The sequence below is a fragment of the Uranotaenia lowii genome, chromosome 1, assembly GCF_029784155.1.
Source record: "Uranotaenia lowii strain MFRU-FL chromosome 1, ASM2978415v1, whole genome shotgun sequence".
NCBI lineage: Eukaryota > Metazoa > Arthropoda > Insecta > Diptera > Culicidae > Uranotaenia > Uranotaenia lowii.
The window spans coordinates 111,919,076-111,941,647 of record NC_073691.1 but is presented as its reverse complement, the minus strand read 5'-3'; the positions used below and the strand labels follow the sequence as shown (position 1 = coordinate 111,941,647).

General features: G+C 39.6%; 1 protein-coding gene and 2 long non-coding RNA genes across 5 annotated transcripts in view; 1 reads left to right on the top strand and 2 right to left on the bottom strand.

The window, feature by feature from the left end:
* LOC129756309 (uncharacterized) overlaps positions 1-22,572 on the top strand; it is a 42,045-nt gene that overhangs the window by 2,119 nt on the left and 17,354 nt on the right. The window contains exons 1-2 of one of the 2 annotated variants that reach the window (XM_055753163.1): positions 18,930-19,034; positions 19,168-19,380. In XM_055753163.1, the coding sequence (XP_055609138.1) occupies positions 19,209-19,380 (172 nt within the window). In that variant the 5' untranslated portion in view covers positions 18,930-19,034; positions 19,168-19,208. Of the gene's footprint in view, positions 1-18,929; positions 19,035-19,167; positions 19,381-22,572 lie in introns of those variants that run through there. The other variant, XM_055753157.1, reaches the window with a different exon arrangement.
* On the bottom strand, positions 7,252-8,295 carry LOC129756332 (uncharacterized). The gene is made up of 3 exons (XR_008739442.1): positions 7,996-8,295; positions 7,643-7,824; positions 7,252-7,580 (listed from the first exon to the last, which is right to left on the bottom strand). It is a non-coding gene; the product is annotated as an uncharacterized LOC129756332 (long non-coding RNA).
* LOC129756323 (uncharacterized) lies at positions 9,996-11,220 on the bottom strand. 2 transcript variants are annotated; one of them, XR_008739440.1, is made up of 4 exons: positions 10,983-11,220; positions 10,641-10,917; positions 10,320-10,571; positions 9,996-10,253 (listed from the first exon to the last, which is right to left on the bottom strand). It is a non-coding gene; the product is annotated as an uncharacterized LOC129756323 (long non-coding RNA). The 2 variants fall into 2 exon arrangements; XR_008739441.1 differs by having other exon boundaries at positions 10,662-10,917.

The following is a 22,572-nucleotide window of genomic DNA, read 5'->3' as shown; positions in this document are numbered from 1 at the left end:
GGATAAACAGAAGCGCTCTTTAAAATAACGATCAAGACGTTCAGTTATGCCTCTATCTTAAAGAGCGCTTCTCCACCGACCCAACCTCATTCGTGTAACATTTTTTCTGTGTTGCCAGTTGACAACGAAGAGACGACTGATGAAGAAAACCCATTTATTTTTGTTGCGAACTCCCGGAAACGTGTTAAAACAACATCAAAGACACCCAAGATTCCCAAAAAGATCCCTACAATAAGTCCTCCAATAAGCCCCCCTAAAAACCGATTGTTGCAAAACAAGGAAATCAAACTCCTCCTGGATTCCGTTTTATTGAGTCAAACTGGCCTTGAAGCGATACTGTCCAAGGCCCAGTGAATAGCAGCTAACTTTGGGTTCTTTATTTTCTTTATTTTCTTTATTGGAGGGGAAAAAGCCTATATAAGTTGGATTGGATCCCTCTCATATGCGCGTAAAAACCCTCATCTTTTGCATCAACAGATTACAATTTAAATCCAAATGATACATCGAGTACTTAAAATTAACACACTTTACAATCTAGCAATGTTTGCACATTTAAGTATAGATAAGCCTAAATTACAAAAGCTCTCTGTGAAATTTACGTTTTAATGTGTTTCGGGATAAATGAAAATCAAAAGCATGTGGAAGGACCAGGAAAGATTGAGAGCGAAGGTTTCTGGGCCTTACATTAAAATTTAAACTTTCTAAAATTTGAGGACAATCAACATTACCGAGAATGATGTCGGATGTGAAGGATGCATCTAAGACAGCTCGACGAGAAGACAGAGTATCAAGTCCTATAAGATTGCGTCTGTCTTCATATGCAGGAAGGCTGATGGGATCGTTCCAAGGTAAGTTGCGGAGAGCGAAGCGCAAAAATCTAACTCTGCTATATATACAAAGCATGGTGACTGGAGAGTATAAGAGGCGCTAGTTGTTTCGTTGAAAACTCCAAATCCCGTTTTATCCTCAATTAGAGACCCATCGGTAAAGTACAATTTATCAGCATCGACGTGTATATATTTAGCTTCGAAAATTCTTGGAATCAGAAGTGGGCGATGCGGATCCGGGATTCCACGAATTTCCTTCTGCATAGACAAATCAAACTGGACAGAAGACTTATCGTAATCTGGGTTGGAAACACGAGTTGGAGAGTACGAAGAAGGGTTTACCCACAGAAAACAGACGTACAAGCTCGAACAAAAAACCGTCAAAAAAGTGTGTAAAATTTCAAATGCTATCACCAAAAATACGTTAGAAACTGACTGCAAACAGTGCCATCTATTGCGCCGTTCAAGAGTTACAAATCAACTTTAAAGTGCCCAGTTTTCGAAAAGGCGTAATAGTAGCCAAAAAACAAAAATTAGTTCAAAAAGAGTGTTGAGATTTTTACACAAGTTTCGTGGGCTAGCTTGTACGTCTGTTCTCTGTGGTTTACCTGCATTGACATGAGGACATGGTATATTAGACTGAGTCGATTTGGAGTCATTTTTGAATTTCTCAAACCCTGGGGTCTCAAAAGCTTCGTCTTGGTCTAAATCTCATCCATGATTTTTTGTAGAATTTTTGAGTAACGTTTACATGAGTAAATTTGAACTATTAGGTTTGTATGGGAAAATTGAAAATTTTGTACTGAAAAATTAACATCATTTTTGTTTCTTCTGTGGAACCGAGTCAGCTGACAGTTTTTGTGCCTTTGTCGAAGACTTTAACTTCGTATTTTATTAGGCAAAAAAGTTATTAGGTGATGAATGGGGATATGTCTTTTTGCATTGATAAACAATAAATTCAATTGACATCCCTGCAGGGTGCCTATATAGCGAGGTATTGCATGACTATACTTTTCATGCACTACTTCGCGAGGCTCCAGCAGTGTTGTCGATTTAATTTATTGATTATCAATGCGAAAAGACATACCTCTGTTAAACAGCTAATAACTTTTTTGCCTAATAAGATACGAAGTTAAAGTCTTCGACAAAGTTGTTCAGCGGCAAATTTCCTTTCGGAATTTTATAAATTGGCACAAAAACTGTCAGCTGGCTCGGTTCCACAGAAGAAACAAAAATCATGTTGATTTTTCAGTACAAAATATTCAATTTTCCCATACAAACCTAAAAGATCAAATTTACTCATGTAAACGTTACTTAAAAATTCTACAAAAAATCATGGATGAGTTTTGGACCAAGACGAAGCTTTTAAGACCCCAGGGTTTGAGAAATTCAAAAATGACCCCAAATCGACTCAGTCTAATGGTATATAGACATAAATCAGGTTTGAAGATTTTGCTCTAGTAACCTTTCAAAATTAACGATCACCAATGGGTTCATGACCTCACACCTGATGAGGAACCGAAGTGATAGTAGATTGTATCGATCTTTCAAAAGGAGTATTCCTGCCAAAACTTCAAGGCTCATGTTGTGCGTTGAGGGCATACAGCCCAAAGCGATGCTAAGACAACGGTATTGGATACGCTCGAGTTTGATGAGGAGTGTTTTGGCAGCCGACTGGAAACAGAAGCTACCATATTCCATTACTGAAAGAACAGTTGTTCGATACAATTTTAAAAGATCTTCCGTATGGGCTCCCCACCAGGTGCCAGTGATTTATCGGAGAAAATTTATTTTTTGTTGGCATTTTCCTTTCAGATACTCAATGTGGGCTCTCCAAGTACACTTGGAATCAAACCAAACCCCAAGATACTTAAAACACCTCGATTCAGTGATCGGTCTGCCTAGGAGTTGACGTTTGGGTTGAGCATGTCTATGTTTCTTAGAGAAAACAACCATCTCCGTTTTCTGAGGAGAAAACTCAATCCTGAGCTCCAAAGCCCAGGATGACAATCTTTTTTTTTTATTAGTTGATCACTCAGGTGGTAAATCCTTTTTACGGATTGCATTCCAAGGCACGGCGAGCGACCGATTCCCTCCAGTTTGCTACTCTGGGTCCATGGGTGCAATTGGACGACTCATGATACTAAGTACCCCTACGCCATAAAGTCCACCTGGGGCCTCTGGCCATATTCCCACCCGGACCTGCAACGAAGGCTATACCTGAGATGGGAGACCAAGTCCGCGCTTAAGCGCTCATCGGCAAACTCCAGTTCGAGTCAAACTCCAGCATATATACCCTGCCTCTTGTTACGATTCAAGACTAAGAACCTCTCCTCTAACGACTTGAGATCCGGCCTTTACTCGCAACTCGAGACTAGCTTGGTTCCCACGAAAATCGTGCGCTCCGCCTCTGTTCGAGACCACTGCAAGAGACCAAAACAACACAGGCACAATTTTCCCATATGTTTGGATAACGTGCCGCTATTAAGCCCCCCCCCCCCCCCCCCTTGAGGCCCTCTCCTCTTTGTCCGTCCGTGTGCCGATCGAAAGCAGCTTATCCTGGACACGCGCCTGTCACAGCACACGTCCGGGGCTTTACGAAAAACTACTCGGATGATTCCCGGCGAAGAATTCATCCTACACCGACTCAGGTGACTCACCCGCCGACGACGTGAAGTCACCCTACCCGAGAGTATTTCGCGTCGTAAATACTCTTCCCCCTACGAGTTCGACTGCGAAAAAAGTATACTCTTATCCCCGCAGCTTCCCTCGTAGGGAGCGCGTTTTACTCAGATACTCCGCGGCGGTAGAGGTATCCTACACAACGATCGCGACGTACCTAAACAGCTCGGCATACGCAGAAGGTATTGTCTTATCTTTGTATGCTTTACTGCTAGGATCGGACGTACACTACTCGAATACCCCCCGCCGAAAGGGCATTCTACTCCGACCGTGGTCCGGTCTTCCTCCTCCCATTTTGGCTGGCAACCCTAGGGTTTTTGCCCGCCGTGTGCCGAATCGAGAGCAGCTTATCCTAGACTCGCGCCTGTCACAGCACACGTACGGGTCTTAGACGCTTGCGACTCAGATGAATCCCGACGGTGATGTCATCCTACCCGACTCGAGTGGCTCATCCGACGGCGACGTGAGACCACTCTACCCGAGAGTATTCCGCGACGTGCCCCTACGATTTCCACTGTGGAGAAGGTATTATCTTATCCCCACAGCTTCCGTCGCAGAGAGCGCGTTCGACTCGGATACTTCACAACGATTACGTTGGAGGTATCCTACACACAGACGCGCGACGTACCTAGCAGCTCGGCATACGCAGAAGGTGTTGTCTTATTTTTGTATGCTTTACTGCCAGGGTCGGACGCACACTACTCAGGTGCTCCCCGACGAAGGAGTCACCCTACACCGATCGCGGACTGGTGCTGGTTCCAACTCCTCTGCAGGGCAGTCATGATTCGGGTGAACCCATCGCTGATCACGCGCCAAGTATTGGCGTCCTCGCACATCCTTCGCACTGTGTTGTCGGCTGTCGTGTCCGGTCCGCAGACGGCAAGCATGTAAGCACGTACCTCTTCAAACCTTGGACAGTTGAACACTACGTACTCTGGTGTCTCTTCTATGTCTCCGCAGGTTAGACAGGATGGCGAAGCCACGTGTCCAAACCGATGATGGTACTGCATGAAACATCCGTGACCAGTCAGGAACTGTGTCATGCAAAAGTCCACCTCACCATGTCTTCGATCCATCCAGGATCCGATATTAGGGATCCAGCGATGGGTCCACCGGCCACGTTCCGAGCTGTTCCACTGGTGCTGCCAGTTGGACAGCGAGGTCTCTCTGGCATGATTCCGCACGTCGGGCATGTGCCTGTGCTCGTAGCAGAAGGTATCTTCCTCTAGCAAGACCGAGATGGGCATGACCCCCGCCACAACATCAGCAGCTACCGAGGACACCGTTCGGTATGCGCTGATTACACGCAGGTTCATCAGCCGCTGCACACTGCAGAGCTTTTGCAGATTACACGTTTTGCCTACGCCATTTATATCTCTTAAGACAGCAAAGCAAGACAATCGGCAAAGGGACGCCCCTTCGAAACCCAAATTGAGTATCTGAAAGGAGACCATTTGCTTCTACCCATTTATCCAAACGAAACAAAATCATTTTCTCCATCAACTTGCGTATACAAGACAACATCGCTATAGGACGGTACGAATTCGCATCGGATGCTGGTTTTCCGGGCTTTTGGATTGCGATAACTCTCACTTGTCTCCATTCTTGGGGAACAATGTTGTTCTCCAAGAATTGATTAAATAAATTTAACAAGCAAAATTTTGCGGCGTCCGGAAGGTTTTTCAACTAGTTGAATTTGATTTTATCATTTCCCGGAGCTGAATTGTTGCAAGAGAGGAGGGCAAGTGAAAATTCGACCATCGAAAAGCTCGAATCCAGACCACACCTATCAGGAGGCACGTTCTGGATTATTTTTTTCACAGGTGTAGAATCTGGACAGACTGTCCGTGCGAAGTTGAATATCCATCTTTGTGTGTATTCTTCACTTTCATTTGTAGATGATCGATTACGCATGTTTCGTGCAACTTTCCATAAGGTACTCAAGGATGTTTCCCGTGATAAATTCATCCAATACGCCTTTTTCTTCTCTTTGATCAATTTTTTGAACTGATTTTCAAGGGAAAAATATGGTTCAAAAATGACGAGGGTTCCATGTTTTTGAAAATATTTGAATGCTTTTGGTTTGTCCTTATAAAGCTTGGAACACTGCTGGTCCCACCAAGGATTTGGGGGCCTTCGAAGAACAGATGAATCTGGGATGGGTTTTGTTTGAGCGCAAAGTGCACTTTCATGGATCAAACGTGAAAGAAAGTGGTACTCCTTCAAAGGAGGTAAAACATTCATAGAATAAATGGCATCTGTTACTTCGTCCGAGTACTTTTTCCAATCTGTGTCTTGTAAGGTCATATGCCATATATGTTGAATTTGAAGTGCTGGCCCCATTGGTGATTGTAATTTTGATTGGCAAGTGATCACTACCATTGGGATCAGGGTCTACTTTCCACTGGCAATCCAATGATAGTGAACTTGAGCAGAGTGAGAGGTCAATTGCACTTTTTCTTGCAGGAGGTTTAGGTACCTGTGTTTTTTCACCCGTGTTCAATATTGTTAAATTGAAACTGTTACAAATGTCATAGATAAGAGTAGAACGACAATCGTCCATTTGTTCTCCCCAAACAGTTCCATGTGAATTGAAATCACTCAGGATCCACTTTGGTTCAGGCAAAACTGAACACAGGTCCTCTAGGTGACTTTGATCCACTGCACTCTCTGAGGCCAGTACAAACTGACAATGCATAAGTCCTTACCTCTTATAGTTGTATGACAAGCAACAGCTTCAAATTCTCCTGATAAAGGGAGGTGGATTCTATATAAGGAGTGGTGTTTATTGATCCCCAAATGCACCCCTCCAAAAGAATCGTTGCGATCCAAACAAATAGTATTATAATCGTGGAAGGAGATGTGTGATTGAGAAGAAAGCCATCCCAAACAACATTTTAAACTCCTTATGGTTTTGTAAGAAAAAGTGGAAATTTTTTAGGGGGTTTCAGAAAGCTTTGATAGCTGTAAAGCTTATTTTACGCAGATCGTTATATAAACTATCTGCGAGACGGATACAAAACGGCAATAAAACCTTTTTTTAAAAACTAGTTCACGATTATTAAAATTAACGGTATGTTTATTGGCATTCAAGGCCTCTTTACAGCAATTTTAAAACCGCGCTATAAAACCGAAATAGGTATTCTTAAATAAGCGTGAATGACGTGTCAAGCAACTGAAAAAAAAGAAACTAACGTCTTGTGAAATGTAAACAAACACAATTTTCTAAAATTTTGGTTCAGATCCGAATAGGGGGAACCCGCATAAATGAGGATTGTAACCAAACGGTTTCTTTAATAGTAAAGCGATGATTTGATGAAGCGTAAAAAAACGTTTAGCAAACGATTATTCAAACCGTGAAATACATTAGTTTAATCGTGAATTCCAAATTCACAGTATTTTTAATATGTCGTTAGGTTATGTAATTGTTAATAACCGCTAAAACACTTGTATGGACGAACTATTCTACATGCAGTCCATGTTAGGTTTAAAAACCGATTGCTGAAAATGTATTTAGATCATCGGATTGTTATTGTTATAGTTTTTTTCGAGGAGCTCTCATTCCTAAACGCTTACGTCAATGGTTGTGTAACGATTTGACTTTACTTTATTCCAACAGTATTCAAACCGTTTTAGGAATCGTTCGTAAAAAGAGCACGCACACAAACGCAATATTTTTAATTTATATGGGAGATTTTCGGATAAAAATGGAAAATGTTTTTTAATTGCAACATTTTATTGAATATTGTTTTTCCGCGCCGCTCTATATCGATGCGTAGCAAAAAACAAATTGTCCTGGCGCAGCGTTGAAAACGCATTCAATTACTGTAAGCTGCTTCTCTCGCAGGAATTCCAGAGTCTTGTTTGCTCCCTCTTGGCAGTAGCGCGAAATTGATCGCTGATAGGTGACCCGATTCGGTTCAACTCCCTTGGCCTGCAAATCCGCCAGAAATTCCGTTGTTCATTATCTATATACACCCGAAGAAGGGCGTTGTAGTGGGAAATGTCCATTGCTGCGTGCAAGCTTCAGAGCTTTACGCACCTCGGGAAGGTCTTCTGGAACTAGGTGACCTGCAATGAGAATTTTAAAAATTTCAGCTAAGGTGATTCTTAAGACACCGCGTTTAACATACCGCAACAAGGAATAACCAGTCAAGATTGACCGCTGGAAGCGGAACGGTTAATACGGATTCCCTCCGGAACATCTATCAGATCTCGGCGTAAAATTCTTCCAGAGCGTTTTACATCTTCTTCCAGCCGCTTCAAAGATCGGTCTAGTCCCTGACTGGAACTAGCGGCAGATGTAGCATAACCGCTGGAAAGGAAAAAAATACACTTTCTTTTAAAAACAGTGCAATTAAACGCTCAGTATAAAAATGAGCAGAAAAATCAATTACAGATAGAATCTGTTGCGTAACATGAACTTGCACATCACTGCGTGCCGCAAACCGGCACCCACATAAATGGAGAATTTTCCCGAACTTACCTCACAGAACATCGCAATTGCTGAATAAACTTCGTTCCGTCTCCCGGACTGTGTTGAAAAGGTTTCATCTAGCCAGCGCCACAAAATCATGGCATCGATATTGCGGTCTAACAAATTTGTGCGCTATTTCGCCGGATTCGCGCGGAACGTAATTTTCAACGGATGAAACACGAGAAGACCACACCGATTTTTTCGTTCTTCACGTTTGACAACCAAAACTAATTCTACGTCAGTGGTGCCAGGTTCAATGTTTTATCAATATTTGTTTAAATATTGAGATGCAAAATTTAAAGGTAAATATTTAATCTGATCATGATGACTATGGGTAGTAATTTAAGAATGGTTTAGGGCAAGGGGGGTACATAGAATGACCTTGGTTTAGGGATCACAAATTAAATAAAATTGTTATTAAGGGCAGATGGATTTGCAAAGAATCACTCGTAATAACCGTGCTTAATTTCACTTAAAGCTATTTTAAACGCATCGCGGAAAGCGTGAACTAAACCTCGTTTAGTACGATGTATGTGCATACCTCCAAGATAAATTATTATCTTCGAAACTCTATAGAGTCGTATCAGAATAAAAAAAATATAAGAGATATTCTCATAACTACTCACTGATGTTTTGTAAAACTCCTTGGCATCTCTTGACCGGCGTTTCGCTCATTTTTGAAGTTTAAGTTTGAACGGTAAGGTTAACGGTTCGAGATAATTTTTACGATTACAGAAAAAATTAAGGAAATCGTTCATACCATTCTATCACCTTTACAGATACCATCACTTTTTCACTTAAAGGTTCATGTTTCGTTTTTATCGTTCAAATTTTTCGTCGAAGTAAAGTTTAATAGAACAGCTACGTTTACACTAAAAATCACTTTTTCTGAAGCTGTAGATGAATCGTATATACTGTTTGAGATATAGTTTTTTGGTATGCGGGAAGTGTTCCTAAATGCGCATGTTGGGTAATATGCGCATACAGCCGATTGACGATATGGCTGGAGATTCATCATATCTAATTAGTGCAGTTTGAGGGTAATACGCTTTTAACACATGGCATAAAAAAATTGAATTGTTATATGAAGTCGAAAAAATTTAAAAATTCAAACAAGATTTTTGTCAGTTTTGTTAGAATATATCGAACTTTAATTATCGTGCGTACAGATTCTGTGAACAAAAATTTTAATGGTTTTTCTTTCTTATTCAACTGCAAATCAGAAATTCAACAAATTGAAGCTTTTGGCAAAGTTGTAAATGATAAGATATTGGAATAAGAGACAGGTTCTGAATGCCCATATCAAGGCAGGTTAAATGCCTATATCAAGAAAAATTAGTCTTATAAATTTTTTACTTTTTATCATTGAAACATTAAATCTACGCTCAAATCACGATCTTACAGCGAAAACAGAAGAACTTCATACTGATCCGATAAAAATACGATATAAACAAAATATTACCTTGAAATATGGTCATATGGCATACTTAACTATGTTTCATGCAAAAGAACTAGTGATGTAAACAATTTCACCAAAATTTCAGCCTTGACGTACCCGCATAGATGAGGATTGTAACCAAACGATTTCTTAAATAGTTAAACGACGATTTCATGAAGCGTAAAAAAACTTTTAGCAAACGATTATTCGAGCAGTGAAATACATTAGTTGAATCGTGAATTCCAAATTCACAGTATTTCCAATATGTCGTTAGGTTATGTAATTGTTAAAAACTGTTAAAACACTTGTATGGCAGAACTGTTCTACATGCAGTCCAGTTAAGGTTGAAAAACCGTTTGTGGAAAATGTATTTTGATCATCGGATTGTAATCGTTATAGTTATTTGGAGGAGCTCCCATGCCTAAACATTTACGTAAATAGTTCTCTAACGATTTGACTTTACTTTATTCCAACGTTATTCAAACCGTTTAAGGGATCGTTCGTCAAAAGAGCACAAACACAGACGTAATTTTTTAAATGTTTATGGGAGATTTTCGGATAAGAATGGCGGATCTTTTCTGATTTTATCATTTTATTTAGCAACGGCCGATACGACCGTTTTAAGGACTGCACTGGCCTCAACCTCCGACATATATTGAATAGACAAGATTCGATCCAGCAGCTCCCCTCCCTTTAGCAACTCCATTACCAGGTACACATAAGTGGGGTCCTCGTGGACACTGAACAGAGACACGATGTTCGGATGATTGCCGTATCTCAGTAGAATTTCCACTTCCTCTCGACAATCGTGACCGTATTTGTCGATTATCTAAAAACAAGAACAAAAAAAAAACAACAACTTCTCAAAACGTAGTTCGACGACCAAACAACCAACCTTAACGGCGTAATGCTTCTTGGTGGTACGATTCTCACACAACCGACAAACGGAGAACGTTCCCCGCCCAGCTCCTGCATCATTGCGTACTCATCGGCAAAGGCGACCGGTTTGACGCCAGGAATTTCGTTCGTAAACGGTGCCCTGGGACCCATCTGATTCTGAATGTCGTCCAGCAAACAGGGCGCTATAAAACTGAATCCGCGGAAGATCTCATGGGCACTCGCACTAACCGGACCACCGGGGGAATCTCTGCAAGAAAAACACCAAACCCCTCGATTAGTCCCAGCTCTCTACTTCAACTCACAAGCTAACATATACTTGGGCGATTTGTTGGTGTACTCCGTTTCAAAGTAAAACGCATCGTCGCGGGAAACGGCCGGAATGAAAGGGGGTCGCACCTCCTTCTGCTCGAACGCGTCCCGTTTGGGCCAACTCAAAACCGTTTCTGGGGATTGCGTTTGAACAGGGCCCGCAACAAACTCTGAGCCTTCGGGCTCAGATTTTCTGGCATCCCAAGTTTGGTTTTCAGGATCTGGTTCATCGTATCGTTACGATTGCTACCGTGGAAGGGAAGGTTGCCCGTCAGCATCTCAAACTGAAATGAACGATTTTCATATTGTACCGATTTTACGAATTCAACGCTTTTCAAAGAATATTTACCATTAGAACCCCAAAGGACCACCAGTCTGCGGCGAAGGTGTGACCCTTTCGGTTGACGACCTTGGGGGCCATGTACTCGACGGTGCCGCAGAAGCTGTACGTTTTGGATCCGTCCAGGGGTTGCTTCGAGAGTCCGAAATCGGTTAAAACTATGCCAACTGGCACGCGGTCAGCGAAGGGTTTGCCGGAGATTTTGGTTGCCCAGCAAAGGAGTTAGATTAGGCAACGACAATGACTCTCCCGGCGCATCAAAACAAAAATGAAACGATTGCGTCAGTGGTGCCAGGTTGAATGTTTTATCAATATGTTTATACATATTGAGATGCGATATTTTTAGTTAAATATTTTAGATAATCTGGATGATTATGGGAAGGATATTAATGACTTATTGATTGAAATGAGGAATTCCGTTTAGTTAAATCAATGTTTCTGTTCGAGATTGCCATACACCATGTAAAAGCAAATTTTATGTTTATATGATTTTTTTTTGCATCTATATCTACTATAGATTTAGATTAGTATGTGGTATTCATCAGTTTCATTAGTATTAGTATTATTAGTAGACAATCATAGTTAATATGAAAATCTTTCAAAAAAAAAACTAATGCTGATGATAAAATCATCAATGAAAATCACAAACACCATCGGTACTCCAAGCTCTATTTCCAACTAGAACGTTATTAAAAACATCGCGAAAAGCGATAATGAACTTCTTTTAGTATGATGTATGAGCATACCTTCAAGTTCCATTATTGTTTTTGAAACGCTACAGAGTCGTATCAGAATATCAAAATTATATAAGAGATTTGATTATAAGTTCGTACTGATTTTTTGTAAAACTGTCTGGCATCTCTGACCGGCGTTTCGCTCATTTTTGACATAAGTTATGGACGGTATGGTTAACGGTTCGGGATCATTTTTACGATTACAGAAAAATTGAAGGGAATCGTTCTTACTATTGTATCACCTTTCCAGATACCATCACTTTTTCACATGAAGGTTCATGTTTCGTTTTTATCGTTTAAATTTGTCATCGAAGTAAAGTTTAATAGAAGAGCTACGTTTACATAGAGAATCACTTTTTCTGAAGCAGTTGAGGAATCGTATAGACCGTTTGAGATATAGTTTTTTAGTATGCGGGTATGCTTAACATCCGTTTCTACCATTTTCAATTAAATAATATCAAAATATTGCAAGTGTTAATAAAATATAGCTTAAAACATAAATATGCGCATTTAGGCCGCCAGTTTCGGAAATCGGCTATTTTGACTTCTTTTATTATAAAATTATTTTCACAAAAACTGTAAGAGATTTTAATAGAAAAAATACTCAAACGTATATAAAACAGATTTCCTCTCATGTGTATATAGTTTTCGTACTCCTATCTATTGGAATATGGGAGAAAACGAGTGCTGTCCTTAATATGCGCATATAACCCGCCTCTCCCCTACTCGAGGAGGAACTGAAGCGGATTCAAGTGCGTCCGGCGAGCTGCACAATGAACCAACGCGAGAAAAACAATAAAGGGCCGTTGGAGAGCTGGACAAATGAAGGGTGGTACGCAAGCAACAATTCTTCCGGCTCGAAATCAACCGAGCAAGAGAGAACTGGTAGGTGTTTCATTTATCAATTTTTAATTTTTGTTATTTTTACAGAACTCTACCGAATTCCCAAGGATCTGTAGGATGTGGACCAAATTCAACGGAAGCAGCTGCCAGTAAATCTGTTAGAACGGAGAACGCAGACGGCTTCGGAAAGTGCCCGGAAGCGGATAGAGGAGACACGATTTTTGTGACCAAAATCGCAGTAGCCATCTTCGGGTTGAAGTGAATTTTCAATAAAAATGAAAATTCAATAAATACTTCTAATTGATAAATCCTGTGAGTTATAATTTATTTTGTTTAGTGATTTTTCTTTATGCCAGCCCATGCCAGCCATTCAAAAAAGAAAATAACACAGAAATAGATTCGGTAAAAGTTTGTTTGTAATACAGTATTCTGTATTAAGCTTTTCTATTTCGTCATTCTACGTGGGCGCGCGTTTTATTTACCAGTTTTTTGAAAAATTAATCGATAAAAATGAAAGCGCTACAACTTTACACATAAAGATATCGAAAAATCGATTTATGTTATATTAAAAATGAATAGCACATAATTGTCATTTTTCAATTTTTCCGAAAAAAATCTTCTTTTTGTTGAGTTGAATAATCTTATTTTTACACATACAACTTCAAAACCTTTTTCGAATAAAAATCATTCACGCAAAAAAAAATTTCTACATCGAGAATCAATTATATTACCTGCTTTGGGTTAAGCTTTGGTTGTATAAGGTTCTTGTAAAGTTCTCTCCAGAACCTCCTGTAGGTGGGCCTTTTTACTCTTATAAGTGTTTTGAAGATGTTTTAATGTGGTTTACATAACTTCACGTTGTTTTATAACGAGGTTTTATAGCTCCCTTCCAGTTTCTTATAAAATTTAAATTGTTACTTGGGCATGTTTCGGAAAGGGCAAAAATATCGCAACTAGTTTCATGAAGAAGAAATTTGAACGGATACAGTTTAGGGATTAAACTGCGACAATTTCATTGATATCTCCGACCTCTCGGCGTAAATTAGCCATCGAGAGAGATAAACACTGAAAGAAGGGGCGTAGTTTGCATCAATTGCTTCAAAACTGAAGAATTGCACTAACAATGCTTTTTATGGATTCAGATACGTTGAAAACGAAAAAAATCTATTAAGGATGTTGGAAAACTTGAAAAGTCGTTTAGGAGCTGATTCTGGTAAAACCGTATCAGTAATGGGGGCGTTTGAAGTCCCTGTTGATTTATTCTGTGGTGAAAAGGTCGCGCGGAATCCAGGAGGAATTTGTTTTTTCTTTTCTGCAGCAATCGCTTTCTTGGTGATGTTGGTAGGAGGGCTGATTGTCGGGATTTTATTCGGAATCTTGGGTTTCTTGATATTTGTTTTAGCACGCTTTCGAGAGTTCGCTACAAAAATAAACGGATTCTCCTCATCTGTTGTATCTTTTTTGTCAACTGGCAGCACTTTGAAAAAGTTACTGGACTGCGGTTGGATCGGAGGCGCCGCACTCTTTAGTATAGAACGTTTTGAACGTTCCTTCAAAGAGCGCTTTTGACCATCCCAGCGGCTCTTAAATTCCTCGCACAAGAAGATATCATGGGGTGAGCCCCCGCATTAGACACATTGCTGTTCTATTGCTGAGCACGCTTCTTCCCCATGAGCCTCCCCGTATTTGCGGCAACGCTTCTTGCTGCGACAATGAGAAGCTGGATGCAGCAATTCAATGCAATTCTTGCATTCCATTGGGCGAGGCACGAAGAGCCGCACAGAAAGCCTCAAAACTCCGTCCGAGAGGGCGGTACCCGCAAAGGTCACTCGAAATGAGGCCCTAGGCAAGTACTTTTTTACTCCTTCTACGACGGTGGTAGTATTGATTTGGCGGCAATCCAAGATTTCGACCGAAGTTGAATCAAGGCTCTTAAATTTACCAACGACGTGGGATTTAACGTTCCCGGCCTCCAAACTCATTTCTGAGATCACGCCCTCTATCTCTACGTTTCGAGACGGAATGTAGACGTGGTACTCTAATTTAATGAATTTGCTGGCAACAATTTCATCAGCGGATTTACGATTGTCCACGACAACGCGCAACTTATTTGGTCGCACCTTAGTAACGCTCGTTACGGAGGGTCACCTCGCCAAATCTTCAGTGATCTGCACTACATTGAGCTGTTTGCCGTTGGCTTTGGGCCGGATGAAAACCACCCATGGCCCAGAAAAAGACAAACCATCTGTATAGGTTCGGGGTCGAGGAGCTACACTATCATCTGTGGGTGATGAAGAGTTATTGGACGTACGAGTATGATTAGCACTTGAGGGACCAGCATCGTCTGAATCCTCCAAATGCTCTTCATTCTCGTACATGCCTTCCTTTTCGTCCACCGATGACGAGTTTAACCCCCCGCCTTCGCTCATATTTTTGCACGGGAACACGAATGTCGCCCGTGTTTAAAGTATGACCGAAGCAACCAAAATTCAAAATATGTACAGGGAAAAAAATAGACGAGAGAATAGTAAAAAAATGGAAAAAGAGACTTATAATGGTTCTTGCACTTTTCAATTACATGTATCTTCTATTGTTCAGCAACCACGTAGTCCTCTTTGGAAGAAGATGGCGACCAAGTTGACTCTTCGCTGCTGATGACGCTCTTGAACGCAAACGACCGATCCACCGAGACGTCCTGTATCCTGCTACCCACGGCAAACAGCACCGGAACCAACGGTAACAGCCCACGTTAACCACACTCGATTTGTCGGGGGTATAATTAACACTTCCCCGATGTCGACAACACTCGCACCGATGATGATGGCCAGATGAAATTCACGCAAATTTCGATTTTGTGTCTCTGGAATTCGGCAAATAGTCGGTAGAAAAAACAACGCGCGAAAAGTTGTAATTTTAAATGTAGGGGAAAGTCGGGTAAGACGGACACAGCGGGTAAAACGGACACTTTCAGTATTTCGGAAATTACAATGTTTGGAAAAAATCTAATGATGGGAATATGTTTTCCTAGGTGTATCAACACTTTCGAGACCTTTTGATTATTTGTAGGAAGCAAGGTCTCATAATAGTAAACAAAACAAACAAAAATTTTCATGCTGCGCCATTCGATGTAATTTTTTGTGCTCAGAAAATAGTCCATAACTCGCAACATTTTTGGAAATTTGAAGCATTTTCAACGGTGGAATCTTTATTAGGTTTTTCATTGGCCATCTGGAGGAAAACCATCGAATTTTGGTCGACGGGCTTGAACAACAAACGCCTTGAAAAAAAAGTTGCCAGGTCGGGTAAGACGGACACTTCAAGGTCGGGTAAAACGGACACATAAGTTTCTCTAGATGTTTCCAATTTTTTTGTCGGTTTGATCTTCCATATGCTTTCAGAAGACCTTTGACAAGTGAAATTGTCAGTCCAAAATTACCCAGTATCTCAAATAGGCCATAAAACGGCTTAAAGTTGATCCCTGGTGAAAACAGCACTGTTAATAACGGAATTACGAAAACTACACTGTTCCGCTACCGGATTCGAACCAGTTGGCTCTATTTTGGTTTAATAACATTCTCAAATGTTTATTTCACAGAAAATGTACTAGTACAGCATTTTTTCCGGCAATATTTACCTTTTCTACGCAGTGTCCGTTTTACCCGACCATTTTGAAAAACTGTTATTTGCAAGCATGTTTTAGTGTGCTATAAAAAACTGCTTGGTGAGGGAAATTTACTAATACTTATGGTTAACGTGATAGCAAACAACCTAAACTATCCATCTGACCAAATACTGCGATGAAAAAGCCAATAACTGATTTTCTATAGCGATTCTACCTTAGGGTGTCCGTTTTACCCGACTTTCCCCTATGCCAATAAATCTACCTCTTTAAGTTTCGGACGTCCCACAGAACAGAAGTTATATTTCTTATCCGCCATAGCCTGGATAAAACATTGGTGCTGTGACCAGGATGTAGGAGGCTTTTTCCAGGAGTTCATCACTCCTGCTCAGCGCTAAGCAAGCCTGCACTGGATAGCCCTACGTCGAACCTTGTTTCCTGTGCAAAACCTTATCATCGAAAACGTTCAGTTCAAAGCCTGCTGGAAAACGATTGAAATCACCTCCATACCAACCGATGAAGCGCTTGATCCTGACCCATCCATGCAACCCGGATGGATGGTACTGCTGTCAATGGTCTGGCAACAGCCATCCGGGATCTGCCGTACTGGCTGCCAGCCAGTGAGTACATCAGCGCAAGATGTGTAAGTGTCCCATGATAGTTTAGTCCCGTTATCCAGAGAGCCTAAATCCGATCCTGTCCTGTGAAACCCCGATTTTGATGTACTGTACCCGACCGATTGGCATTGCTGATTTGATGCCTTTAAAGTGCCTCTTGTGACCCGTTCCCGATCAGCAATTCGACCCAGATGGGAAGTACTGGTTGGTCCAATGCCAGCCATCTGGGTACATGCCGTACTGGCTGCCAGTCAGTACTAGCTCCCATTGATACTCAACTGATACATTGGGAGTAATCGCGCCCATTGCTGATCTATTGGCAAATGGGTACCATTCCAGTACTGCATTGCACGATAACTCCAATGTTTCCGGAAAACTCCGGCGATGTCCCAGAAAAGTATCGACGATTCCTTAGCGATTTACCTACCAGTTTCTATCTCCGAACCAGGCATTGAACAACGAAGCAAGATGATTGAACTAGACGATCTGTAAGTGTGCTCCCATTGTTTCCTGCTACTGAAACCAGAAGTTGTGATTGAAATGAAATACCGCGCCATCTTCATAGCTAGCGAACCAAAACAAATATAGGGCTGCCTATTATAAAACAGTCGTTTTAGGTGGCCAGTATGTTGGATCTCAACAACATTGGTCACCCTGATAATAATAGCGCCTTTATGTAGACTAGCTTGCTCAACAGATGAACCAGTGATATCATTTAGACAAATTTCATTCCTTTGTTACTGTTTCAAAGTTGACGCGCGAAAAGTTGTAATTTTAAATGTATGCCAATAAATCTCTTTAAGTTTCGGACGTCCCACAGAACAGAAGTTTTATTTCTTATCCGCCATAGCCTGGATAAAACAGGGGTTAAAATTAGCAAAATTCTTCTTCGTTGTTTACTTAAATATTGGAAATTCGTTTGCATATCCGAGCTCCAGTTAACTTCCGCACTACATGAACCACCATGTTTATACAAGATCCATGTTTCTACCGAACGATACGCCTGGATGATATGCAAAACCACAACAGAAGGATAAGATTTTCAATTTATTTCGTGTAAAGCCATGAACAATACGTGCTTTGAAGCTGTTTTCGAGAAAACGCACTCAAAAGTTTTCGTTTTCCATACATTTTTCGGAAAGTTGTAGTTTCTTCCAATCAAACCAGTTTGCTGATAAAATCTGAAATTTAAGCCAGACAAAAATTTTGAGTGTGGTTCAGGACACGTTCTCTTTTGAAAAGTGCTTCATATTAAAATTGAATCTTTCGGTAAAAAAAAAAATGGAAACACAACTGCTGAATATAAAAATTTAAAAAAAAAATGAAGAATGCATATTGTGTATTGAAAAGCTTACGTAAGAGGCTAAGAAATGCGCATATGATAATTTTAGTGGTTTTTTGAGAACTTGACTGTTAATAATTGTACAAAAGCTCAACACTTAGAAAAAAAACTCTTGAGTATGCCATAAGATTCTCTAATGAAGTGGGGCCATAAGAAAAATCATTGAAAATCATAAGATTGTCTTATGACGTGAATGAATTCTGGAATGAACAACTACTTCAATGAGAGGTTTTCGGTTTTCATAAGAGGGTCTTATGAAAACAGGGAATTTCACGCATAATGAAAAAAATCAAGATATTTGATGTTTTCACTTTATTTTTTGGCTAATTTGTTCGGAATATCGGTAATATCATGCATGGTCACTACCAGTAGACACATTTCATGAAAATTGTAATAAGAATTTGTCTGAGTGTAAATGTAAAGCTCATATTATTCCTATTATTCAATGAACCGTCCATCAAAGTTGTTTCAGTCACATTAAAAAAATGGAAAATTCGAAGCAAAATTTGCTTCATTTGACAAACTTTGGCATCATTACATAAACCTTAAATAATGAAGAAACAATTTACAATAGATGAATATTGGAGTTTATTCTCCGAATCACGTGACGCGATTCACGAAATTTCACTTTATCGACCGGAGATAAGGAAATTCTCCAGATATGAATCGAAATATCTGATCTAAGTTTCGGAGACCGATTGCAGCTCATCCTAGCCAAAATTCTAGCCCGGAGAGGTTACTGGAGTCATCACTACGAGGTGAAATTCAGTGAGTCGTCCGTCATCGTCAGCGTCGTCTGTTATACATCGGTTAAGAATGTTAATAAACATTTTTAACCGAACTATAACAGTCAGTAGTGCCAAATTTAAACTCCGATTGGGAAGATGTTGTATCTAAGTGCTTAAAGTAATTATGCAATGACCATCTTCTTTACGCAACAGTATTCTGTGTTATAATCACTGATGAACATGTATTTGGCGTGGTTCGTATCATGAACTTTTGAAAAATAATTTGTTTTTTTTTTTTTTTTGTTTTGCAGCCTCCATCCTAGTAATCTTACTCATCATCATCTCGGCCAGTATGGTTTTCACCTTCAGTTTGGTAGCTCTGCAAGAAAGTTTCAATCAGAATTGTTTCATGGGGGCAAGTTTGGAGTTCGTGAACAATAAAACTATCCAGGCAAATACTGGCGATGAGAACGCCAAACCCGCCCTGAACAATACACACAGATCAACGGATGAAAAAGTAGTATGTAAGTTATTTTATCCATTCGGTTTAATGATACAGGTGTGAAGATCCAAAGAAAAATTTTACCCGTTATTTTTCAATACGGTATATTCAATTTACAAACTTTAGAAGTACCTAAATGTGTTTTTAATCTATATTTAAAATCAGGCATCCTCGCAAGCGCCGATGTGGTCTAGGGGATAGGCTGGCGCGAGTCTGGTTTTGGTATGCCAGGCGTGTGATGACTCTGAATGTGTGTGCAGAACCATAAGACACATTCCAGCCTGGTGAGACGACTTTTTGACAGATTTTTTTTCCTTATTTTCTCAATTGCCATAATTTTTAAGCCTAGTTCACACTAGAAGACGGTTCGTCTCGAGACGGTCTCAGCGTCTCCCATTTTCTTCGGGAGACACTGAGACCGTCTCAGGTTTCCAACAACAGACAACAAAGTTCGTCGCATAACAAAAATCGCAGTTCATGTTGCCTAGTGTGGACTAGGCTTTAGCCGAAGAACCCCAACAAACTATGTGTATTGAAGATTCCAAAAAGCTTATTTTTATTTTTTTTTTGTTTTGAAAATTTATTGATATCTCAGGAATCAATGCTAGGATTTCGAATTAAACTTTATTGTATTTTATTGATATTCTTTTGATCTTGACATTGAAAAGTGATATTTTTACAATCATTCGTATATAATTCTTGTTTATTGGTTTTAAAGTATTAACATGTCAGCAAATCGTTGTTCCATTAATTTATAATTTTGGTAAACATTTTTCACAAGCCGCATGGTCAGTGCTAGGAGTTTCAGTAGGAAACTTTAGGAGCGTAGGATGTGTAGGAAAAAATCCTCACCCGCAATGCTGGCCAAGCATTTCCCAGGGTTAACCTTTTCCAACTATACTAACAATGCTCCAAAACTTCCTCATGTTTATGGATGGGTCGTAGAGATCACTGCATCTATCTGTAAAGTAAACATTGACTAATACCGTAGGGGAGAGTGGGGATACTTGATCCCTAGACTACCCCAAATGACCCGACTTTTGAAAAAGTTATACGCTGTAGGCTGAAATTGATCCTGGGCCTAGTACAAGATCTCATGCCAAATTTGGACCAGATCGGACCACGGGAAGGGGTCGCTCAACGAGCCTGAAGTTTGTATGGGATTCTGAGACATTTTGTTCGAGAGGAACATTAAAACCAGTTTTTTGTCAATAACTTTTGTCTTCTTCGACCGATTTCTTTCAAAAACGGGTTTTCTTGAAGCCTGAACTATAACAAATATTTCATCAGAAGGTTGCATTCCAATTAAAGTTAAGATAAAAAAGTTATTAAGCTTATAAAATTGGCTAACTTTTTTAAGGGTGACATTCATCACTTTTTTCATGAGGCGACTAATTGTCCGACCAGGACACTCTATGTGAAATGCTTGCCTTTTCGTCAAATAATGACCGATTTTAACCATTGTTGATGCCCTCGATTGCAATTTTTAATGTTTTTCTAATATTTGAGTTTGGATGATATTCACTTGATAGTTCAAAAAGAAGTAAGGGTGGAAAAATTCTTGACAATAAATAAAAATTGCATAACCGCAGGGGTTTAGGAACATTACTGGACGATATGTAGGGGAGAATGAGGATACTTTATCCCTGGGGATACTTGATTCCTTAGCTATATATCGAAACTGGAATGTCTTACAAAGATCAAATGTTCTAGAAAAATATGCCAAAATGAGCAAAATAACAATCCTTGTAGTTTAAAAAATTTTAACTAAATAATTGTTTGAGTAATTGAACTTTGTTTGAAAAATTTCATAAAATGTAACTTGAAGATCTTTTTTCATCACTTTAAAATATTCCTTCCATGGGAAAATTATGAAAAAAATATTTGTCCCAATGTATCAATCGTTCGAGCGTAAAATGAACTTCATAATGCCATATTTTCAAAGCAATGGAAAACTCTCAACTTTTTTCAGAAAAAGTTTTCTAAAATGTTGATTATGGGTACAATCGATCCCCTAGAATTGGGTACAATTGATCCCCCTTCCAAACGGCATATTCTTCTTCTGAATTGATCGTTATGATTGCTGATTACGAAATTACTAATAATTATCCAAAAACTAATATTTATCAAACAATTGTCTGAAGAAAAGAGCAAAAATAATTAATTTTTCTTAATTTAAAAAAACAGCGCCTTTAAGTATGCAATGTTATTAGCGTTGAGGCAAAGTTATGGAATTTTCTTCTTATGTCTGCTATAAATTGTGAAATGAGAATAAACATGACCAAAATAGTCAATTAACATTCTATCTTGGGGTTTTGTTTGATTTTTATACAAGGATTAGGGCTTCCTGAATAAAAGATCAAGTCTCCTTCAATAGGGGATCAAGTCTCCCCTAACTTCAGAAAAATCGCAATTTTTTTACTCCCTTGAAAATGCTTCTAGTTCATCAACGGGTTCAAGTATCGTTCTAATTTTTGGAGCTTAGAAACTTGAAGTTACAAGCTGTCAGAAAATGTCAAAGACGGCGAGTTGCTAAATTTTTCCAAAAAGATATGGTGAAAATAAGAAAAGGGGATCAAGTATCCCCACTCTCCCCTAATGCCAATAAAACAAAAACAGTTCTTCATCAATAACTTTGGTTCCCGCCGGCCGATTTTTTCAATAATAATTTTTCTAAAAGCTTAAATTATGAAAAATATTTCATCCGAAGACTGCATTTCGATAAGAGTTCAGATAAAAAAGTAATTAGGCTTCAAAAATGGGCTAACCTTTTTACGGTGGTATTCATTACATATTATTACCACAGAGAACAGACGTACAAGCTCGAACAAAAAATCTTCATAAAAGTGTGTAAAATTTCAAATGCAGACATCCAAAAAATATGTTGAAAATTGACTTTAAACAGTGGCACCTATTGCGCCGTTCGAAAGTTACAAATCAAATTTTCAAGTGTACAGTTTTCGAAAAGACGTAACCGTATATATAAACTCATAATTAAACTAATGCCGCTGGAAATTTTACACAAGTTTCGTGGGCAAGCTTGTTCGTCTGTTCTCTGTGTTATTACAGCGACCAATGTTATTAGCTTAGCTTAGCTTAGCTTGATTGACTACTCACATCCACCTTTAATCATTGAACCCGAAATGCTTTATTCATAGTTTTAACTAATAGATCATAATTGATCAATTCCGTTCGATCCCTAGTGTATTTTATT